General features: G+C 40.7%; 1 protein-coding gene across 1 annotated transcript in view; it reads right to left on the bottom strand.

Annotated features, from left to right (window-relative positions):
- Positions 1–8332: 8332 nt before the first annotated feature.
- LOC308169078 (cadherin-7-like) overlaps positions 8333–22566 on the bottom strand; it is a gene marked incomplete at both ends in the record, with an annotated part of 49279 nt that continues 35045 nt past the window's right edge. Inside the window, 3 exons of the mRNA XM_080543711.1 lie at positions 8333–8871; positions 20044–20295; positions 20427–20544. Coding sequence (XP_080399837.1) covers positions 8333–8871; positions 20044–20295; positions 20427–20544 — 909 coding nt within the window. The remainder of the gene's footprint in view (positions 8872–20043; positions 20296–20426; positions 20545–22566) is intronic.

Below are 22566 nucleotides of genomic sequence, written 5' to 3' on the forward strand. Positions count from 1 at the left end.
TACAAACATGTTTGTAGCCAAAACACCCAATGGCGATTTTATGAGAAGTACGAAAATTCTTCCATCAAGTATGTTCATGGGGCCCACCATATGGGCCTAGCTTAATGCAGCGGAACATATCTGGCCTATGTCTCAATGCATTAGACGAACCATAATTCAAGACAGCGGAAGAGAGAGGTAGAGGATATAAGGAGAAAAAAGTGTGAGAGATAGAAACAGAGCCAAGGAAGGGACAAAGAGTAACAAAAGTGAGTGGGGAGAAAAAAAGTATAAAAGATGAATGGTTAAGGGACAGAGTGCGTTGACTAGGTTGAACATTAGAAGGGATAGGGGAAAGAGAGGAGTGGGAGAAAGACATGTGAAATATAAAGTGATTTAAGAAAGAGGCGGCAAGGGAAAAAAGACAGTATGTGAGAAGGAGTGAGGAGTAAAGGACATGAAGATAAACTGTAGGGAAAAACACAGAATGTGTGAGAGAAAGAGTGGGGGAGAGAGGCAGTGATGAGGAGGAGAACACAGTAAAAAATCCTGACAAATGCCTCTCAATCAATATTCATGTCCCTTCCAAGTGCTTCGAAAGACGTCACCCTAATTTTAGTGCCCAAGGTTGCATCAGGAGGACTATATTTGATTTGAAGTTCCATCAACTCCACTCACTAACATAAAGTATTTTGCTCCCCTCTAGAGTACGACATTGTTCTTCAATCCTGGTCCTGGGAACGCATAGGGTGTGCAGGATTTTTGCCCCAGCAAAGTACTAACCCATCTGCTCCATCAGATCACAATAACATGTCAACATAGAAAAATGTATTACATATTTGGCATTTAGCAATTCACCCAATGATTCACAGCGTTCTTTGACTCTTATTTAAGATGTATTCCATCCTCCTAGTTCTTCAACCTTCTCTGTATAAAATATTGAATACTGAAAAAAGAAAATAGCCTATAGTCTACAACTGCTTGCATAACTTCTCTGTTTACTTTCATTCACTGAAAAGATAATGAAATAAGTAAAGCATCAACTTCATTGGTGTATGCTTAATGCGATAGGCCAGATAGATAGATTACAGATAGATGTGAAAGCACTGGCAGTCGTGACTAGTAACTAGGAGCAACCTATTCTGATTTAAATTTGAATCTCTTCCTCTCATTTCTATAGACAGCTAAGAGTCCCCTCGGGATAGGATATAGGCCAGAATATGCAGAAAATAATGCCTCAGAGTGCATGTTGTGGCATCCCTCTCACTATCATTCATAAGCCAGGGCTTCAGGACCTCGGAGAGTGCCCACCAGCCCCTAGGCAGAGCCGCCAGAGAGAGAGGTGCATGGTGGGAAGCAGCTCCCGTTTGAGAGACGATTTCTTTTTTTCTTTCTTTTTTTAAAATAAATGAATACAAAACAGAATAATAGGATGATAGCGTATTTGTTAAATATAATCCTGAAAAGTATCACTTTGTTAATAACATTAACACTAGAACAGCCGTGCCTTTTAACTACTATAAGAGCTGCCTCTTTACAATGCTAAGCTGCTATTTACACACAACAACAAATAATTAATATTTAATAACATAACATCGGCAGACGACAGTGCCCTTAATCGCGTATGATGATCGATGAAGCCTTCGTTTCTTAGACACTTTTTTTTTTGGTTCCATTTTGTAAACAACGTTTATTTATAAAAAGAAAGATATTGATTCCAAAATTACATTAACTATTATACTTGCATTACAAATTAACTCAATAAAAATTATTGATTTTGAGTGATTTGCTGATGACATAAGGGTCTAGCAAACTCTTTTACACTTTTCACTTTGTCATTATGGGGTGTGTGGATTAATGCCAATTTGTATTCATTTAATCAATTTTATTGTATCTTGTTTTGCACATATTTGAAATAGACATATCAATCAATTTTAAATTCAGTCTATAACACAAAAAAAAGTGAAGGGGTGTGTTGACTTTTGATAGCCACTGTAGTTTTAATAAAACTACAGTGTCCAAAATGTTCAAATATTCAGGACAATTTTTATTAAACTTGAGTGAAAGATGCTATAGAGATTGTTTAGGATTATATCATTAAACATTGCATAATAGGGTTCAAGTAGAGAGCTAGGAGTGTAGCCTAATGCAGTAGGTCTATAGCTTAACACATTTGGGAATCATTTTGAGAAATTAGCTGTAAAAAGCAAGAATGAGAATTAATCAAATATGCAGTACACATTCTGGTAACTTTTAAAACTCGCTACGAATGCAGTCAGAGTGTAGCAATACAGACACCTATGGCCTATGTCAATATGGAAACCAGAGTTGTGTAATCCAGGTTTATAGCAAGTCACATTTGTGTCACTATTATTTATTTATTTATCAAATATTTGTCAAATAATTTACATTTTAAATATTTTGTTTAAGAGCACAACGGGGACCACTTTATTCTTTTTTATTTATGTATTTCTAAATGGTAAATGGACTGACTTCTATAGCGCCTTATTCCAAAGCGCTTTACAACGGCCTCTCTTTCACTCATTCACACACACATTCACACACCAATGGTGGCAAGCTACCATGTAAGCCGCCGGCCCGCTCATTGGGAGCAATTATGGGGTTCAGTGTCTTGCCCAAGGACACTTCGACATAATATTGCCAACCTGGGCTCGAACCGCTGATCTGCCAACCTTGCGATCATTAGACGCTGACTCTACCTCCTGCACCACAGCCACCCCACATTCTAACATAGAAATACACAAAAATGTAAATCATGATGTGGGGTTATTTTGAACACCCAATTAAAACCGATTTGCCCAGGAATGTTGTCTTAATACGTGTATCTGAATCAGGATAATTTAAGCGATTTGAGAGCTCTATTGATTGCACATGTACAGTATATTCAATTGATGGTTGTGTTATGTGGTGGTGGTTATTCAAAGAGAATTCATAGGACGTTCAATTAACGATTTTATAACCAATTGCAGCGATGTTGTCACTGCCATGTTTTCAAGCTGTGCAGGCAGAGGCAGATGCATTGTTCCTACTTGTTTTTGTCTGGCCTTGCCTGCTTTCTAGTCAGTTCAGTCAGGACACTCAGGTATGTTTAACCATTTATTATTTATTTAACAGTACTTATTACTTTATTGAAAGTTACATGTGACTTTGAGTCAAGAGCCATTGTTTGAGTTTCCTTTACAAACAAGTTGATTGGTTGTTTCCTCTCTATGTACAAATGAGTGGTGGAGAATGTAGCAGTGATTGTCTGCTGGGTAGAGTATTACATCTATGTGGAGATAAGAATGTTGTCGCTTAAAAGGATACTGTTGCCAACTCCAAAATCTAAATGTTCTCCTTTCCAAATACCTTCACATCACTCCAGTTGATCCACCAAGACACTTTTTATGTCAAGGTCATTAATGTATATGGAAAATCACAGAAATATGATTTTAGAGTGAACTATCCCTGAACTATCAAACATCATGTACATTTTCTCCTGTAACGGGAAAGGCCACTTTGATATCCAGCTGTCTCATGCTGACAGAGTGAAAACCATTTTATGTCAGGTTGATGTCATGTAGACATACAGTTACTGCAGTTACTCCCGCACCAACTAAGCCCGATAATATCAAGGAGTTAAAACGGAAGAGGGTGTGCTGGCCGAAATACGACATTTGATGTAGTGGTTTATATGTAAACATTCTGTTTTTGTTATGTCTGCTGTACTCCACACAGACTAGATGAGACTAGGATGAAGGAAATGTAGCACCAGTACACGCTCCTTCTCAGTTTTAACTCATTCATAATATGAAATACAATAGACAACAGAATAAGAGACAATAAAATAGAGTAAATGCAGGTATTCCTAACTTGTTAACAGTTCTATTCACAATCATGACATCACTATTTTGTTTTCAACATACACATACTGAATTTAAATGTTAAGATTGTTTAAGTATATGTGACTAGGTCTGGTGAAAATGTCCCCAAGTAGTGCAAGATAATTTTTCACTGTTTTACAGATTATGAAAGTGCAGATTGTAAGCTTTCGAATGATGTGTCATATATGTGACGCCCGCTGGTGAAACCACAAACCAGCCACAGAATCAAAGGGGTCGAAAAGTGAAAGTGAAACTTATTGTGTCAACAATATCTGGTTTTCGATATAATAAACAACAGTTTAACAATCACTAAATACGTATAAATTGTGGATTGGATTCACTGTTCTCGTTTGCCGTAGGCTACCAGTTTTAGGACGTCTTCAAAAGCAAGGACTGTGTGTTCATCTAGTTTTGTGTAGTTATGTGTTTTTAGCATGTTCATGTTCTCTCAGCAGGTGTTATAAAAACGTAGTTAGACGTTCGTAGCGATGTACCGCTGTTAGCCACAAGCTGTTAGCAGCGTTTGTTGCTGCGTTTTCATTAGAGTGACTTTTCTCCCAGTCTCTGTTTGAGGTGTACCAACATTCAAATACTTGTGTCGTCTTTTCATTTGAAAGCTTACAAGCCATGTATCATTTACCCAGTAGCCTACGAACGGCAGTGAATCCAATTCACAAATTATAATTATTTAGTGATCCTGAAACTGTTGTTTGTTATAGTGAGTGGGCACTTCAACACTTATATGAAAACAAAGGAAAACACTTTTTTTAATTATTCTTTTTTTGCCTTTTTGGTCATTTGCACGATTTGAGAATTGTCACATATTCACATTCACCAGACCGTGTCACATATATATTTGTTGTACTATCAGGGCCTACCTTTACAATGATTGAACTTCAAAAATGTTCTTTGCATCCAATAGTTAATTAATGTTTGGACATTTTGGCTGTTTTGTAGTAATTCAGCTAGCAATATCAAAACATTTTACACAAAGTTACTCTTACATACAGTATACTGTAGTAACACTGTTATTACCTTAGTAACAATATTTTGTTAACATGTTTTTACATGGTGTTTTAGTTATTGCTATATAATTACATAGTAATTCAGTTCAGCTGCTTTAACATTTTACACAACGGGTTTACAAGAGTAAATAGTGTTACTGCACAGGCATACAGCAAGAGAAACTTAATGTAAACTGAGAATCACTCTTAATTTGACATTTCCACCACAGACTCAAGACTGGTTTTGGAGAGATAAAATGCAGAATTGCTAAATGATCAAAATGATCAAATGCAAAGGAAGGAAAACAATAATTACAAGTAGCCTAAAGCCAAAATAATTTGCACTTTTCTGATTCTCATCAGCATTTAGAAGAGCCAATAATTAAATTATTGTCTGATGTGATCTCATGGCTCTCTCTGGTTAATAACTGGCAATGGCAATATTAACATAATGATGAGGTACAGTTCAATTGGCTCAGTCGGCTTCACCCGCATGCATGATATCTGTATTAAGTGTGTATGGTATGCTTTAAAGTCGGACTGGAAAAAAATGCTTTTGTTATTTCAGAGTAACAACAATGTAGCACAAACTCACGTTCCAAAGTATAGTTTGTTAAATCAGCTTGTAAGACATGTATAGATTTCTTCTGCTCAGACTGCTTCAGGATTGACTAGGCGTGTGTCTTTGGTGGTTGACTGACAGCCCATCTAGCCAATAAATGTTCCAGCTGGTTGCTAGCTAGTACTAGCTACCCGTTCAACAGTATACCATTTCATAGAGAATTTACTCTACTCACTAAAATCATAGTGTACCTATTGACTGGTAGGTATTCAGAGAAAATGTCCAGGGTTAAAATCTGCCAACATCTAACAGCATGTGAAGTTTATGTGAACTGTTGCTAGCTATTAGCTAAGCTAGCTGTCAAACTCTACTAGTACATGGCTGTACAAGCAACTTTGTTGACAGTCGAAGCTGGCAAACTTCACCAGGGCCTTATCTTGATTGGAGAACGTGCAACTGTTGTGATGGCAGTAGTCACAGCTATTTACAATGCTATACAATATAAAAGGAGGTGGCACACTTTGAAGCATTAACATTTTCATTTTCTATTGTCATTTAGTGATTTCCATTTCAGTCCAACTTAATGGTGAAAATATTGTAGGTACTGTATTACACAAAGTTAGGAATTAATTAATAGGATTCAGCTTGTTAATGTTTATTTTTCTTGTTGTATTACAGTACACTCATAGTTGGACTAGTAGGATCCTTCACTAAGCCGTTCCTCTTTAAGTCTCATCCATGTGCTTACTACAGCGCATCTGGGGCAATTTGCTTAATTAAGAGGTTATTTATTAGAACTTCGAGCAGACAGAACAAGATTCCGATTGCCCATAGGTGTCATTATCACTGCTAGACAGTTCTTCAAAGAGATACTCTTGCACCAAGTTTGTTTGAACAGTGCATAATGGAAAGGATGGGCACATTTGAGGGGACAACGAGTGATTGTTTTTTAAGCTAACCATGACCATTGGGGAAAAAGGTCTGTAAATATCCTATTGACTACATTACTAAATTACAAGCATCTCTGCCAAGACAGAGGCTCACTTAAATATTATAGACCTACAGGTATTTAGTTATACAATAGCTGTAGCTGCCTATAGGACTTGATTTTAGTAGAAACTCAGACTGCTCTCGACTTCAATCACAGTAGAATCCAGGGTTTTGGCTCAAGTGTGACTGAGATAGTAGCAGTAACTAAGGGGTAACTTTAGTTATCTTTACGGATATTACAAATGGTCAATTACATTTACTACGACAGCCCATTCTAAGACAATAACCTCAATCTTCATTGTTGTCACTTTTTGAAAATGACTTGTGAATTATCAACCATAGTAGTGATGGCCTAAACGCATTTACACACAAAACAGTTCTGCTGTTGGAGGAGACTGATGCATGATAATGTCAATGATAATTGTTTCCAATCGTTGATTGTGAAACAAAAAGATAGATGGTTGTATAAGGGTTGGTTGTATAGCAGTGAAGGCACATTATCCTCCAGCAGTTTTTTGAGGCAGTTTTTTGTGATAATCTGTGAAATGAAATCTTGAGAATGTAAACTGTGTGCAAGGGGGCAGGGGGTTAGTGTGTGGCTTGTGTACATGTCAACAACATGTACCGACAGTATGGTATAGCAGTCCTTTGACACAAGTTGGATCAATTATGTCTTTTTGGGCAGGCTTATTTCTAGATGGCTAACTTTGCCAATTGTGTACCTAGCTGGCACGTCTGTGTCTGGGCCTTTAGGTTAGAACCACTTGTGGCGGCCACAGCTGACACATCTGACATTATATTAAACAACACGTTGTAACTCTTCTAAATTTTACACCCACTAATACTACCTCCAGATAGTATTAACCTTGCAAGGCTATAAGGCTCTGACATAATATGACTTTGAAGTGAAGTTTTACTCTTTTTAATTTGTACTCTTTTTCGTTCGCACCTCTTTATCACTTCCTCCTTGCAAGACTCAGGGGGCACAATGTTATGATGCCACTCTCGAACACAATCATCTTGCTGCAAGTCAATGTGTTAACCACGGGAAATAAATACAGTGATTATTCTGCTGCAGTGATTATAGCTATATTTAAGGGCATTGTGGCCCTTTTACTGTATTATTTACGGTATTATATGACCTGAGATAGCAAAGCCATGGATGCAGATACCTACAGTAACAGGGATGTAGTATTTATTTACTCCAAATGAGGGGTGAGGGAATTAATTTCTATATCGATCAAATTCACTAGTTGTTTCAGATACACTATGAAAGCATAGCATTCATGAGTAATTGTCACGTTTCTATCAAGAGTGTGAAAGTCCACTCTATGTTTATAAATAACAATGTAAAATGTTATACTGTAGAGTCGACCACAGTGAATGCTGCGAAAGACCACAGGGCCAGTTAGAATGGCAGCACTGTTTTGGATTGATCATTCAGTCAATACTTGAGTACCTTAGTACTACGAGTACTTGAAAATGTCACTGTTTTGTAATTGCAGGATGGTAAAAGAGATGGGGTCACTTCTTGCCAGTCCAAGGGTCACTGTAACTTGAGAAAGTCCTGGACGTTTGTGCATTTGGGTCCTTCCACTGGATCTGAAACCTATCCCAAAGTCTAAGCTTTGCGTCATTTACATTATAATAAATATAGTTCACAAAATCTCCTAAGGGCCTTCTTCGAAAAATCCAAACCAGTAAGTAGCAATAAACATTTTGAATGGAAAGCCACCTCATATTTGTTAGTCCCACCTATATTGATGCATACTGTGCATACACACCAATCAAATGTCTCATAGAGATGTGGTTGTTGTTATCTCCTATTTCCTTCTTTGTATCATTCATATCATCTCTGTTTCCCTCCCTTGTTTGTGTTATTGTTCATACCGAATCCAGCACTGGACTGGAGGCTAGGATGCAAAGATATTGCTGCCATCACTATGGCCATAGAGATCAGCTAGCTTCTTGAACCGTGGCCCCCAGTCACTGAGGTAGTCATAGTTCTGCTCCGAGTCTGTGCTCGATGACTCCAGAGAGCTGAGGGACTCAGCAGCCGAGCCGCTGCCCTCGAAGGCGTACGTCTGCAACGAGTCATAAGGAGGAGCGGACGGGTCGACATCTGCCTCCTTGAGCCTATCCCAGATAAACTCTCGGAAAATGCCATTGTCTGTCGGAGGTGCCGCCATCATTTTGTACGGTGGTGGCCGTGTGGAAGAGGAGGAGAAGAAAGTGGGCACTTCCGGGGTGACGTCGCGCCGAGTCTTGCCACTGCTGCTTTCACAGACCGCGTTGAGGTTGCGTAGGGCGACCATGTCAAAGGCCTCAGTGTCCTCCTCGCCGCCACCCTCGTCATCATAGCGGACAATGTTCTCTCGCACATCCCGCTCATCGTCCAGGATCAAGGGCTCCTTCTTCCGCTGTCGCATCGTCACAATTAGCAGGACCAGCACTGTGGAGAAAGAGAGGGGAGGGTCAGTGTCACTATCAATAAGCATAATTAATTAAACTCATATTTATCATCTCCAGCACCAAACCAGTGTCTACATTATGTGAAAATAGAGATCAGAAAGAATTGGTATAAGCTGTATTGTTGTAGTTTCTCCTTCTGATTGGTCAGATGTTGACCATGTGGTTAACAGCGAGCATCAGAGAGTGGTCTGGAAAGGCATTTTTTCATTCTTGTTGAGTCCCGTGTTAAGTAAAAAATATTCGAGTAATGTTCTGTGCTGGCACATTGTTGTATCACACTACAACAATGACAGGCCACATCTGACTGCCACCTGTTGGCTCTTAAACCCATCAACACAGCCTTTGGAGGCATGCAGAGAAACAATTGATTGATACAGTGATAACAATACAGTGGAGGTGAACGATGAAGAGAGGTACTAGCATCTGCTTTACATGTATTACAATAACAGATATTATTCATTTAGTTTTCAGGGCCAGGGCCTGTAAGACATCTTCACGGTCAGACCTGAGGCAAAATAGTACTTTTGTTCCTTTCAGACACTGTTGAAGGGCTTTGCTTCCCCAGTTGAGTAGGCAGAGTTAACACTTTCCTGACTGTATTAGTACAGGCGTTATACAATATGACCTCCCACAAATTGCAACAGAAACTCTTTGAACTGTTCTAGTCTCATGGATATGAAATCCAAGTGGTGGAAATTATTGAAAAATATTGAAACTGGTGATGCCACATTTTCCCATTGATTCCCATGTTAAATAATGTTTTTATCCATGGTCTTCTTGTCTGATGTCCACACAATGGGTTCAATACTGTCCACAATCAACCAGAAACTGTTTTACATGCGACATGGAGTTGGATGCAGTACAATGCATGTATAAAAGGACATTCTTAACCTATAGATGCCTCAGGAAGGAACACAACAAGCAGGAGATACTGGTGGCCTTCTACCGCGGCGCAGTTGAGAGCATCCTCACCTACGGCATCTGCAACTGGTTCTCCAGCTGCACAACAGCGGAGAGAAATGCGCTACAGAGAGTAGTGAGAACAGCACAGAAGATCACCGGCGCCCCCCTCCCCTCTCTGGAAGAGCTGTACAACACACGCTGTCTCAGGAAGGCCTCAAAGATCTCCAGGGACCCGACCCACCCTGGGCACGTACACTTTACCAGGCTGCCCTCGAAAAGGAGGTTCAGGACCCTGGCCGCTAAGACAAACAGACTGAAGAACTGCTTCTACCACAGGGCCGTCCAGGCCCTGAACACAGCAAAGACCTAAGTTCTGGGCCCTGGACAGTCTGGACGGATTGTATGGCAGCTGCTGGACTGAAAAAAACAGGTGTAGTGCTGAGGCACAAACATGTACATTTCAAGCCTGCAAACTGTGACACTTTAAATAACGTGAAAAAATACTATTGTGCAATATGACAACCCTAGTTGACTATCTGTGCAGTATAGTACAGTGGATTGTGTACATAGCCTTTATTTATGTAAACCAGCTCCTTACCTTCTTGTGATTTTTTCTTTTTCTAAAAGTTATTTTTTTTCCCTTTCCTAACACCAGGGGAGCCACCCCTCCTAAATTTCGTTGTTTGGTACCTGTACTGTAGCAATGACAATAAAGTCCATTCATTCATTCATTCATAGATGCATACCCTGGAGAGGCAGAGGATGTGACTGCCCTCAGCTGTCAAGTGATACAGAAGAGTGTGATGTTACCCCAGCTGGAGATGAATTGGGTTCTGATATGGATGAAGTTGCTGTCCTCTATGCACAGTTGATGGAGGGATCAGTGTCTGCAGAAAATACTTGCAATGCTGATGTGATACTTAGAATAAAGGAACAACTCAAAAGCAAAAGTGAATACTTGAAATCCTCTAGCAGCTAAAAGTCGTAAAAAAAAAAAGTTTCAGAATAAAAGTCCCCCCAAAAAGTTTCAGAATAAAAGTCCCCAGAAAAAAGTTTCAGAATAAAAGTCCGGAAAAAAAGTTTCTGAATAAAAGTCCCCCAAAAAAGTTTCAGAATAAAAGTCCCCCAAAAAACTTTACGAATAAAAGTCCCCCCCAAAAAAGTTTCAGAATAAAAGTCCCCCCCAAAAAAGTTTCAGAATAAAAGTCCGAAACTCCCCGGTTATAGGTCAGGGGGGAGTCACAGACCACAAGAAAGCCATCTTGGAATGACCATGTGGCCTAAACAAAGAGTCGTAAAATCCTAGCCCCCCCTCATAGCCAAGAGAATCTAAAGGCAGATTATACAGATCCATACATTCTATACAGTTTATGTGTGTATGTGTGTTGTCAGAATATACCATACATGCGCACCCTTCTGTGAATGTTGACAAGGCAAAGGCCATCGATAACACCATCTTGGCCAGCATGGAGGGACAGACTACTGCTGAGTACACATTCCTGAATAAGGTTCAGGCAATCACCATGAGTATGAAGTCCTCAGTGAAGATTGATGGTGAAGCAGTGCAGGTGGCTCCTCAACTACTTTTCCAGAAACTCACAATTGCTGCTAAAGCTTCGCAAGACCTGTCATCAGTGTTCAGGTATGCGCTGTGTAGTTATCCTCTAGTGCTGTTTGACACCTCCCTGCTGCTTCGACAGCCACTGAAGCCAGTGCTAGCAGATGCCATCTGGGCGCTCCTCACACCTGACATTCCAGGACACACAGGCCATGTTCAGTATGTGCTGTATGGTGGAGCACTGGTTCAGCGCATCCTGTGGACACGTGGATCCACATATAAGGAGATCTGCAAGCTGTACAGCGAGTATGTCACAAGGAAGTATGGAGAGGCAGTTGTTGTGTTTGACGGTTATCAGGGCACATCCATAAAAGACACACCGACTGGAGCAACCATAACCATGGATGAAGACATGCCTATTACAATGAATAAAGACGAGTTCCTTTCAAACAACACAAACAAGCAACAATTCATCTACATGCTCAGTGGTCACCTACAGAAGAAGAACTGTCAGACGTACCATGCTCCACGTGATGCTGATCTCCTCTTGTGCAAAAAGCAGTGGAGTCTGCCACAGTAACAAACACTGTGCTTATTGGTGATGAAACAGATATGCTCGTCCTCCTCATATACCACACCAACCCATTCACATCACCTCTTCTTCAAACCTGAGGCGAAGAAGAGCATGAAGAAGCCACATGTTTGGAACATCAAGGCCGCCAAGCAGCAGCTGGGTCCCAGTGTGTGCACTCACATCCTCTTCATCCATGCAATAGCTGGGTGTGACACTACCTCCCGCCTTTATGGCATTGGGAAAGGAGCGCCCCTCAAGAAATACACAACCAGTGATGACTTCTGTGAGCAAGCTTAACCCTAGAACAGCCATGGGTGGGGTCATTTGACCCTGTGAGTAAATATTTTTTTACATCATGGCACTCGATCGAATTTCAGGACCCTCCTTTCATGACTTTTCCTAGATATGTGCATTCTACCACCCAGTATTCTTACATTTTCAAAATCACATCAGGATAAGCTAGTATAAAGCTATTTTGCTGTTTTTCGGTGTAGGAGGCAGGCTAATTTAGAGGTAAGCCAACTAGTGGTCGTTAAATAGCAGCTTTCCATTGTAAAGACTATGGTCATGGTTTGACCCCGAGGTGGCTCTTATAGTAGGGTTAGGGTTAGGGCACGGCTAAAGGCACGGCTGTTCCCGTGTTAAGTGTTTGACACACAGTCAGCTTCCACAGCATATGTTGTGTCAGCAGGAGAGAATGCTCTGCTCTGCCTGTACAATGGGAAACCTGGGGAGGGACTCGACTCTACGACAAAAGCACTTTTGTGAGAAGGCAGCTATTAGCACTTCTCATGTACAGCCACAGAGTCTGCCACCTACGTCAGCAGCAGTGTACTACCAGGTGCAGTAGTGGAAGGGAACCTCAGATTGAGCTCCTGCCACAAGAAGGGGGATGGAAAGAGAGTGATGAGAGGCTTGTCCCTGTCCAAGCACACTTACCACCAGCTCCACAGGAACTCCTCCGGTTCATCAGATGCACCTGCAAGACAGACTGCAGCAGCCTGAGGTGCACATGCAAGAAGCATGACATTGAGTGCTCTGTTGCATGTAGCAACTGCAAAGGATTGGGGTGTGCAAACTCAACTCAGGCTGCATTTGATGAACATGATGACGATGAATATAATGAAGATGAGCCAGACACCTACTGATAACGACCAGCAATATTTCATTTTTACTTAAAAGTTAATATGTTTAAGTTTATGTTCATCAGTTTCAACATGTTGATTAGTGTGAATCTACCAGTTAGAAATATTTTGAAAGTAACATAAAAGTACTATTTTAAGTGCTATTTTAATAATATTGTTTTAAATTTGTTTTAATCAATGCCTATATTCATGTTGATTACAGCCCATTTACGTTGCCTTGTATAAAAGTATACTAATATAGGGATTCAATTAAAGCTTAAACATTTTAAAGCCTTAACATTTCCTCTTTGGAAGAAAAAACGTGCTACTAGGTTATGGTAAAAAATACTTGGATCTCTTAAGACTTTTTATATGTCACATAGGAGACCTTTATGAGTAATAAACAGTTGAAAGAGTTTCTGTTGATATTTGTGGGAGGTTCCCCCTTCTTTTCTCACAAAATGCCTGTACTATATTCCATTGGTTCTGTCACACCAAGTAAAGCTACATAACATTAATTAATGTATAAAACATTACTAAATCTTGTAGCCTGGAAGAGTCTTATCTTGTCTGAGACAGTGCTGGTAATGTCTGGAAAATTACATTGAGCCAGGAGAGTTGATCCGCTACATTAGGTTTATCAATGACTTCATTTATAAAGTACATTTTTATCTGAGAACTGAAAAACGAGTGAGGTGGTATCTGGAGAAGGTGCTAATAATTACAGGTATGAGTGAACCCACGGTTTTTCAATTTGAGCTTGACATCTCAACATTATCTTTGTCCAGCTCAAATGAATACATATAGACATCCTTATTAACACTGGTTTTTCAACTAATCATGGGGACTGCCATAGCAGTTATGTACAGTATAGCTCTCTATGACCAGAGTTGGAAAACCCAGCTGTAGAGGCGGTCGCTAGTGGCCTCTTCTCTTTTGTGAGGTTTTGAGTTGATATAGATGATTGACCCCCCCCCCACTCCCACCCTGCTCACGTTTTTGGAATGTGTCTATATGGAGATAAACACACAGAAAACATGAGCGAAGAGATTTGGTGCGGCCCAATATGCTGTAAATATCTGGGGTGAGTCACCTCAGTCGGCTGCTCACACAAGCTGCTTACCCTGGCCAGGGCAGCGGTAAACATGTTTTATTGGCACAACATATGCCTATCTGAGCAATAAAACAGGATTATATGCCGGCCATTAAGTACATGCCTTAACAGCAGAAAACGGACCAGGAGGATTCCCAAACCATGATGATGCAAAACTCTATCCTGCAAAAGACAGGATGGACGATTGTCTGACGTGCTGAAAAAATACATCATAAATTGCCATAAAAAACAACAGAAGTTAAAACAGTATTACCCGACTTCTCCATAAGATGACAAAAGCAACAAGTGTTGTAACGATTACGCACCAATGTTCAGACCAATTACCAAGCAGACACTAAACTAAAGACACTTAATTTAGGCAATTATTCTACACACGACATTGCATGATACTTGATGTGCCTTCGCTGGGTAAACTTAGACAATCATCTTGTCATCTTGACTGACTAAACATGTTTGAGATAAGCTTTGAATCCTAAGCAAACTTCCCAGTAGTGAGAAGATTTAAAAAGACCAACATAGCTACAGCACTATAGCAGGGCTCAAAGTGACAGTCATTTAATTGAGAATACAATCCATCACGCAAAGTCAATGAAGCAACACGTGGAATATTTAGTGGTCATCTACTATAATGAGCCAGTACCATTGGAATATGACATTCTTCTTACTTCCACCCTCCTTCCTTCATGCTCTCACCCCCACCTCCCTCCCTCCCTCTCTCTATCCTCTCCCCTCCATCCGCAGGCTAAGCCCGAGGCTTAAGAAAGTCAACCACAACTATTAAAGGCTGCCGGTCCATGCTGCCAACTCAGAAAGACTACTGAACGTATGCACATTTTGATATGAATATATTATCATTTTAACCCATCCTACTATATGGTGAAAAGGTCTGCATGTTGGCAATTCTAAAGTTGCGCAAATTACCCAAAATCACCTTTTTAAAAAAGATAATGTTACAGGGTTTGATGAAAAAGTCTGCAAGTCTGGCAACGTAAGTTTTCTGTTTTTCCAGATAATGAAAGGGTAGATTGTTCAACTATTTTCAGATTTCAATGTATGACATCATTTGAAAGCTTACAAAAAACCCAGAAAAATTACCTTTCACTACTTTTTCACCAGACCCTGTCACATACGGAATCGGCCTTTGTAGCACTATTGACCCATGTTGGCTGTACCTGTCTTATGAACAATAGATTCATGTATAGGCTATCCACTGTATTTACTTGTCACTTGCTCTTTTCCTTTCTTTGATGTTGAAAGCATTAGGCATTGCAGATCCACTGTTAAAGCACCTGCATACACTTTCAAGGGAATAATATACTAAAATGTACAAAACCAAGCTGAGAAAAATCAAATCAAATAAATTTGACATATTGGGTCAGATTCCATTGTAGCATTCACCCATCACTACAATTACAGCACATGTCGTCCAGAATGAGGGAGACAGATAGACACATAAACCTTTGTGTATCAGCTGTGGCAATGCAGTGGTCTTAGGGGATGGAATGCCTAGATCCTGGGGATCAACAGAGTTTTGTTCTGGCCTACTGAAGCACAAGGACAATGGATGCAAAAGGATTCAAGGGAAACTGTATCTCAAAAAACAATATCTCTGTCCAGCATAATTTGAAAAGCTCCCCAGAAATTCTTCAGATTGCCTTAAACATACAAAGTTTGCCACATTAAAAAGATTGAGTCACACAAATACACTTATCTACTGTATGTTAATCAATGAAAGAATAATATTCTTATTATACATATTATACACATATATTATATGCTCATAGATTTTAACGCATAATGTATACAATTGTCTTGTCAGTCACAAATGACAACCTGACTCGAAAAAGACTGTGTGGGTGGAGCGGAGGGATAGTGATGGAATACAAATGTGCTGAATTGGGACAAATAAAGTTGTGTTAAATACAACAACAATACAACAACAACAACACAACTGCAGCTGTGCCTTGGGGACAGCTTAGCCCAGCCCTTGTGTTTCTCTCGAAGTGACTCAAGCACCACTTTTTGGGATGACTAATATGCACAGGCGAAAGTATTGTTAATTCCTTATTAAAAAGGATGGTTTTGTCTTCAACAATCTCACGACTCTTCCTGCAAAATAACACCTCTCTCCATCGACCATGAAGGAATGGGCCAGAACCTCGAGGAAAGGCTTACATGGCCCAAAATATCTGCTAGGCTGGCAGCAGTGGCTTAATCCCAGGACCATGGGAAGAAGCTTTAGGTATTGAGAGAAGAGGTGGGGAGGTTCTACAGCAACATAAGGATTGTCACAAACCTGAAGGTAGTGGCAAAAAAGGGAGACCACACATGTTTAAATTAGACAACCTAAGTTTGTATTATACTCAAATGAAATTAAACTAAATAACAAATGGATAAGAATATGGATAAGAATCTGTAGTGTGTGCCATGAGTGAATGAGTGTAAAATGTGTGTTGTACAGTGGGGGAAATAAGTATGGCCCAAAAACCTAGGTAACCAGAGACCTCAACAAACCCTAGAAGGAAGAAAGGTATGTGGAAGAGAGACTGCGCTGAGGATACTCCCATCACATCCCCCCCCCCCCCTAAAGAATGTGGTTCACCACTATAATATGAATGAATGAATGAATGGTCTTTATTGTCATTGATATAGTACAGGTACCAAACAACGACATTTGGGAGGGGGGGCTCCCCTGGTGCTAGGAAAGAAAAAAAAAACAAAAAAAAACAAGAAGGGAAAGGAGCTGGTTTACATAAATAAAGGCTATGTACACTATCCACTATACTATACTGTACAGATAAGACGACTAGGGTTGTCATATTGCACATAGTGTTATTGCACATTCATTTAAAGTGTCGCAGTTTGCAGGCTTGAAATGTACACATTTGTGCCTCAGCACTACACCTGATTTTTTCAATCCAGCAGCTGCCATCAATCCGTAATAACAAACAAAACAAACAACCGAACTGAAATACTACTAAACCAAAAATACCTAACTGTAACCGTCCCCACAACCCACGATAAGTAAACACAAAACCCATCAATAATGCCATGTTCGCTAAACCCCCACCTAAATACCTCTCTACTCCTTCTCCTCACCACCCCGCTTCCACTCTCAGCCACCTCGGACCCTAGGAGCCATTTAAGAGAGTCCCCACTACCACTCTCAGCAACCGCGGACCCTACGAGCAATTTAAGAGAGTAAAAACAGGCAATACCCTGTCCCCACCAGGAAATACAAGAAATAATGGAGAATTGGCTACTACAGTTTAAGAAGAGTCCCGTTATTGCAAGGGGTCTGATGGATCATGGAGATGAGGGACAATCTGAGAGTCAGAACGAAACCACTAGTTAAAATGAATCCACTTTTACAATATTTTCTTCTAATTCCAACAACAGGAAACATCTAATTGTGAGAGGAGTCTACCTTGTCGTAGTACTACCAGTTCTCTCTTGTAAAACTGATAATAAAAATGTTTTATTTTATCGCAATGAGACTACCGGTAACCATGAAATAAATAAAGGTTCTGTTTCCACAATTCCCAAAGCCATTCTGTGATTATTTGATATGAGTTTGATTGGCAATCAATGACTTTCACTGGAAATCCAATGTATACTGTTACATGTATACATTTTCACTCTTTAATTCTAATATGCTCGTTCTACCTCTGGATATTCAGGATATTTGTCATATTTAGAGAAAGAAAACTGAGGCCTAATTGCTGGGTCATGATGATTGCTATATAGGTTCACATTCGAGAAGGCTCATCTGTATTCCTCTAGCAGTTCCATCTAGCTCCATCAATGGGAAGTGTGTCAAATGCCATGCAAGTCACTTTGGATGAAGGATTCTGTTAGGCAAAGAAATAATTGGATGTAGAGATATTGCAGCAGGTTCTTTGAGAGGGAACAATTAGGGTTGATTTTCACAGGTGCCTAGGGAAGTTGTGAAATGTCAGCTTCTCCCCTCTCTTTATCTCTCTGTCTCACTATCCCCGAAAAAGAACAATCACAAAGCAATCTGTTGATTGATTGCTAGCTTGTAAGAGACATTTTGGGTGGACGGTGCTGCATGACAGATGAAGAGAGAGAGGGAGACAGAGGTTTAGAAGGAGAATGAGGAAGAGGAGGAAGGTAGCAAGAGAGGGGAAGACAAATGCATAAGAAAGTTAAGTAGAGCAGGTTGAAGATAGGTCTAGACATTTACCTCAACATGTAATGTGTCTGACTTTTGTGAGTCCTTTAGGATTGAGAGCTTGGGAACTATTTCGGGTAATTAGGTAGAATATAATCACCATGTTGATCATAATCAAAGCAACACACTATGCTAACTCATGCTGTCCACTGAGAGCTGAATTATATATAAGGCACTTGGTTCTACCAAATAAGTCCTTATACTGCTACCGACAAAACAGCAGTTATCAAAACAAGTAATCAATCAACCGTTGAAATCTTGCATTCTCTACCACTGAGCTACTGTTTTGCCAATTAGAGAGAATGAATGCTACAACCCGACACGTGGACTCTGATCAAACAATCAGTGAGTAACTGCAATCAAGACCATGTCGCCATGGTGGCCGGATGAAAACAGGCCAATCATGTGCCCACTCCAAGTGGGCTCTTCCCTGATTATATGATTATGGCACTGCTACTGCAGGGGTCGGACCATCTACAGCCTGATAGGACTCCCACCAAAGCTTAAATCTGTTGTTTTATAGGAGGGGCAGCGGTAGTCTCAGGGTTACAGAGAAGGGCCAGTAACCAGAAGGCTTCTAGTTGGAATCGCAGGGCTGACAGGTTAAAAACTGTCAGGGTGAGAGCTGGCAACCAGAGGGCTGCTGGCATCAATAACTCAGATGTCATCATCACTGTTTGTGCCCTTGAGGAAGGCACTTAGCCTGCGCACTGCTCCGCCTCCAGTGGAGCTGCCCTGTGGCTGATGCTGTGCTGATGCTGTGCATTGACACACGTGCGTGTATGCAGTATGTGTCTCAGGTTGTGTTTTCCGTTGAAAGATTGTTCAGTTGGTTTGATTGGTTTTAGTATCTCCATCCAAACTGAGGCCCAGTGATCTATGGTCTTATTACCCATTAAACCTAATGAACACCACTGTTTTGCAACGAGTGTATGGAATGTGCAACAATAATGGAGGCCAGACTAGTGATGAAGCTAAGGATAGTCAGCAAGCTAGGATAGCCACCTTCTAACACAACAAAGCTACTTTGAAGAGCAGTCTCTCATGCTAAGCAGAGATATGATATGGGATGATCAAATATACTCTTCTGTCCTGAACATGCAAACAGCATACTGTAGGTTTAGCTGAGATGGCAATCTTACATTTGACAGTGTGTACAGTAGGTTTGGCTACAATTCTACTCTCTGACACAAATCTAAAGGCATGTAAGCAAGGATCAGCCTGAAGTCAGATACCCATTAGGTATACAGTGCTGTTAGTTCTGTTTAGATTTTTTTTGTTTTTTTCAAAAGTTTTAGTCATGCACTTGCTTAGCTTTCCTGGTGTAATAGAGCCAATGGAGTAGTCCCAAAAGCACTGACACGGACTCAGGGGGGGCGACCGCCCCTCCTGGTGCCACCACGGTTGAAAAACATCTCTCTTAAGTGCCCTTTTGAGGGGCAAAAATTCCCTTTTGAGTGGCGAAAATGAGAGGATGTGCCCTATTGGCTGCCCTTCCAATGGTCTAAACTTGACCATGTGCACTGAGGGGGTCCCGTGTTGTGCAGTAGGTGCCCTTTTTTTCTTTTCGCCCCTGCCCTTCAAACAGCCTGAGTCCGCCACTGCCCAAAAGTGCATGCCAACCCGAGGGACGAGGCGAGACAAATCAAGAGCAATTAAAGTAACAAGATATGGCGCGTCTTACCCAGCAGGGTGATGATGCAGGCCAGGATAGCGATAAGGGCTCCGGTACTGAGGCCTGCAGAGAGCAAGGAGGCCTCTGTGCTGCACGACTGGGGGTTCCCATCTGAGTCACAGTCACACACTCGGATGGAGAGGGTGTTGGTGCTGCTGAGGGCAGGGCTACCACTGTCCATGATCAGGACAGGAAGGTAGTACAGGAACTGGACCTGTCGCTGGAAACCACTTCGCTTGGTCAGGACAGAAGCAGTGTTATCTATATGGAGAGGAAAGCACATGAATATATATAATAATATGAATCAATGTTATTATTATTAATGAATATATATAGTGGGGGGCTAATGGCTGAACTGGAATGTAGTTAACTTTATGAGCCATCAACTCTACCTTTGTTGTCTCTCAGGGTGAAGTTTTGGCTCCCAGCAGCCTCTGCAGTCAGGGAGAAGAAGAACCGGTGTCCACTCTGAGGCTCGTCTCTGTCCACAGCACTGATGGTCTCGATAACCTGAAGACAGTATGGACAAGGGTTAATTTGAGACATAATGCGGTTCCATTTCCTTAGAGACTGTGTACAGTGACGGTTGATATACTGTATATGTACTGCATGTTAATACAGAATACATACAATAACTCTCCAAAAATCCCACCTGAACCCTTTGCATATGACTGTCATTTCAGTTTCATTGGTGTATCTCAACTACATATGCTACTGTATATTCTATGTATATTGTATAACATATACAATTGCAATACACACAGAAACGTTAATATATTTTACATTAACCTCTATGAATTGCAACAAAATAAATACAACACAGAATGAACTGCGATGGAATTCTAGTACTACATACATACTACATACAACATACTACTAATCAAACAATATGAACTTGGAATCATCTCCCCATATTGTTGTGGTCCAACATCAGCCCAAAACCATATGGACATGGGGCAGCAATGAATTTAATAACAACACCACCGGCCAGTTTACTGAGACTTAAAGTGGAAAGCCATCCTCGGTTTATGATTTATTACACACAGAACCCCCCCCCCCCCCCCCATAAAAGTGCTGTTTAAAAGATTAGTATCAGTACCAGCCCTTCAGGTGGTGTTATAAGAAGATTCCCTTGACTCTGCGGTGGCCTAATCCCTTGGCTTTTGCTAGTTTAAACACTGGGTTTGCAGAGCTTGCCCTCTCCAAGAGCTCCAGTCAGCACAAACTCAATCTGCCAGAAACATCTCCTGGAAACAGACAGCCCTGCCAGTGGGGAAGGAGTCCAGCAACAGCAATACCAGTACTACATTTGGTCATATTAAGTTGACACACAGGGCCCCAAAAAAATGCTCTCTTACATGGTAAAAAAAACAACAACATGTGATTATCAGGACATTAGTGTTTGGGGAATTTTGTCAGGGGTGAATTTGATCTTTGAATTACTGTACTGTGAGTGAGGTTATGGAAGTGGGACTTGAAAGGCGTTTAAACGGCGTTTAGGGACGTCAAATAAATCCTAAATAACAGATTATATTAATTCAGTATTATTTATGTTTTGTTTGGTTATATTCGAGTGAAATATGCCATGTACAGTGTGAGACGGGAACAGTGTTAGTAGTGTAAATCAGTGTTATAACCTATAACAACGATTTATAGGTAGAAGGAGGCACTTTAAATATATAAAAAATGCATGCAATTTCAACCACAAAGGTAAATGCAATGCTCTTTAAAGGTCTGATTAGCTGACTACGGATTGTGAAGTGCTAGACTGGAACAAAAGCCTGCACACTCTGTATGCCCCGATAAACCTGAGACTGTATGGTCAGGCAGAAATACTAAACTTACAAGTGGGACCTACTACAGCTCATATAATGTCAAGAAGGCTGGGCGACATTGCCAGTCAGACAACAACTACCGGTACACAAAGCCTTATAGCCATTTCAGGGGTCAGTGGGCATATAAAAACACACACAACAAATCAAACAGTACACTGTACTATGTAGCATATCATTTATCTTCTGTCATAACAATACATGTGTTTCTCCACACATCCCAGGCAAAACACCCCTTGGAGATCACAACAACATGACAAATAATGAAGAAAAAAAAAAAAGAAGAAAAAAGGCAGAATCAAGGGCACCTATACAATAGAGCAGCAGCACCCTGAGATTGAAAACAGACGGTAGAGACAAGCTACATGAATAGCCTCCATTGCAGGTGTGGGCTGCAAGGGGCTGCAAGGGGATGTGGGGACTCAGGCTTACAACCCACCATCTGTTTGGCTGAGGTTAAGCAACGAATACATTGTTTTTTGTTTTTTTTTCATTACGGTTCTGCTTTTGTAGGCAGAACTCAAGAAATGGGGCAAGGACATGGGTTGGCAACCTTTATGACATGAAATCATAGTGAGTAATACTATTTGGGATCCAAGGTGGACTGATGAGAAGTATAACAATTGAGAAGAGTTAACAGGGAATTTGTTTTCATCATTTAGAGAAGTTACCCCTTTAACCAATCACCACTCGTTGCTGA

This window comes from Nansenia antarctica (assembly GCF_963989245.1).
Source record: "Nansenia antarctica genome assembly, chromosome: 12".
In the NCBI taxonomy this organism is placed as follows: Eukaryota; Metazoa; Chordata; class Actinopteri; order Argentiniformes; family Microstomatidae; genus Nansenia; species Nansenia antarctica.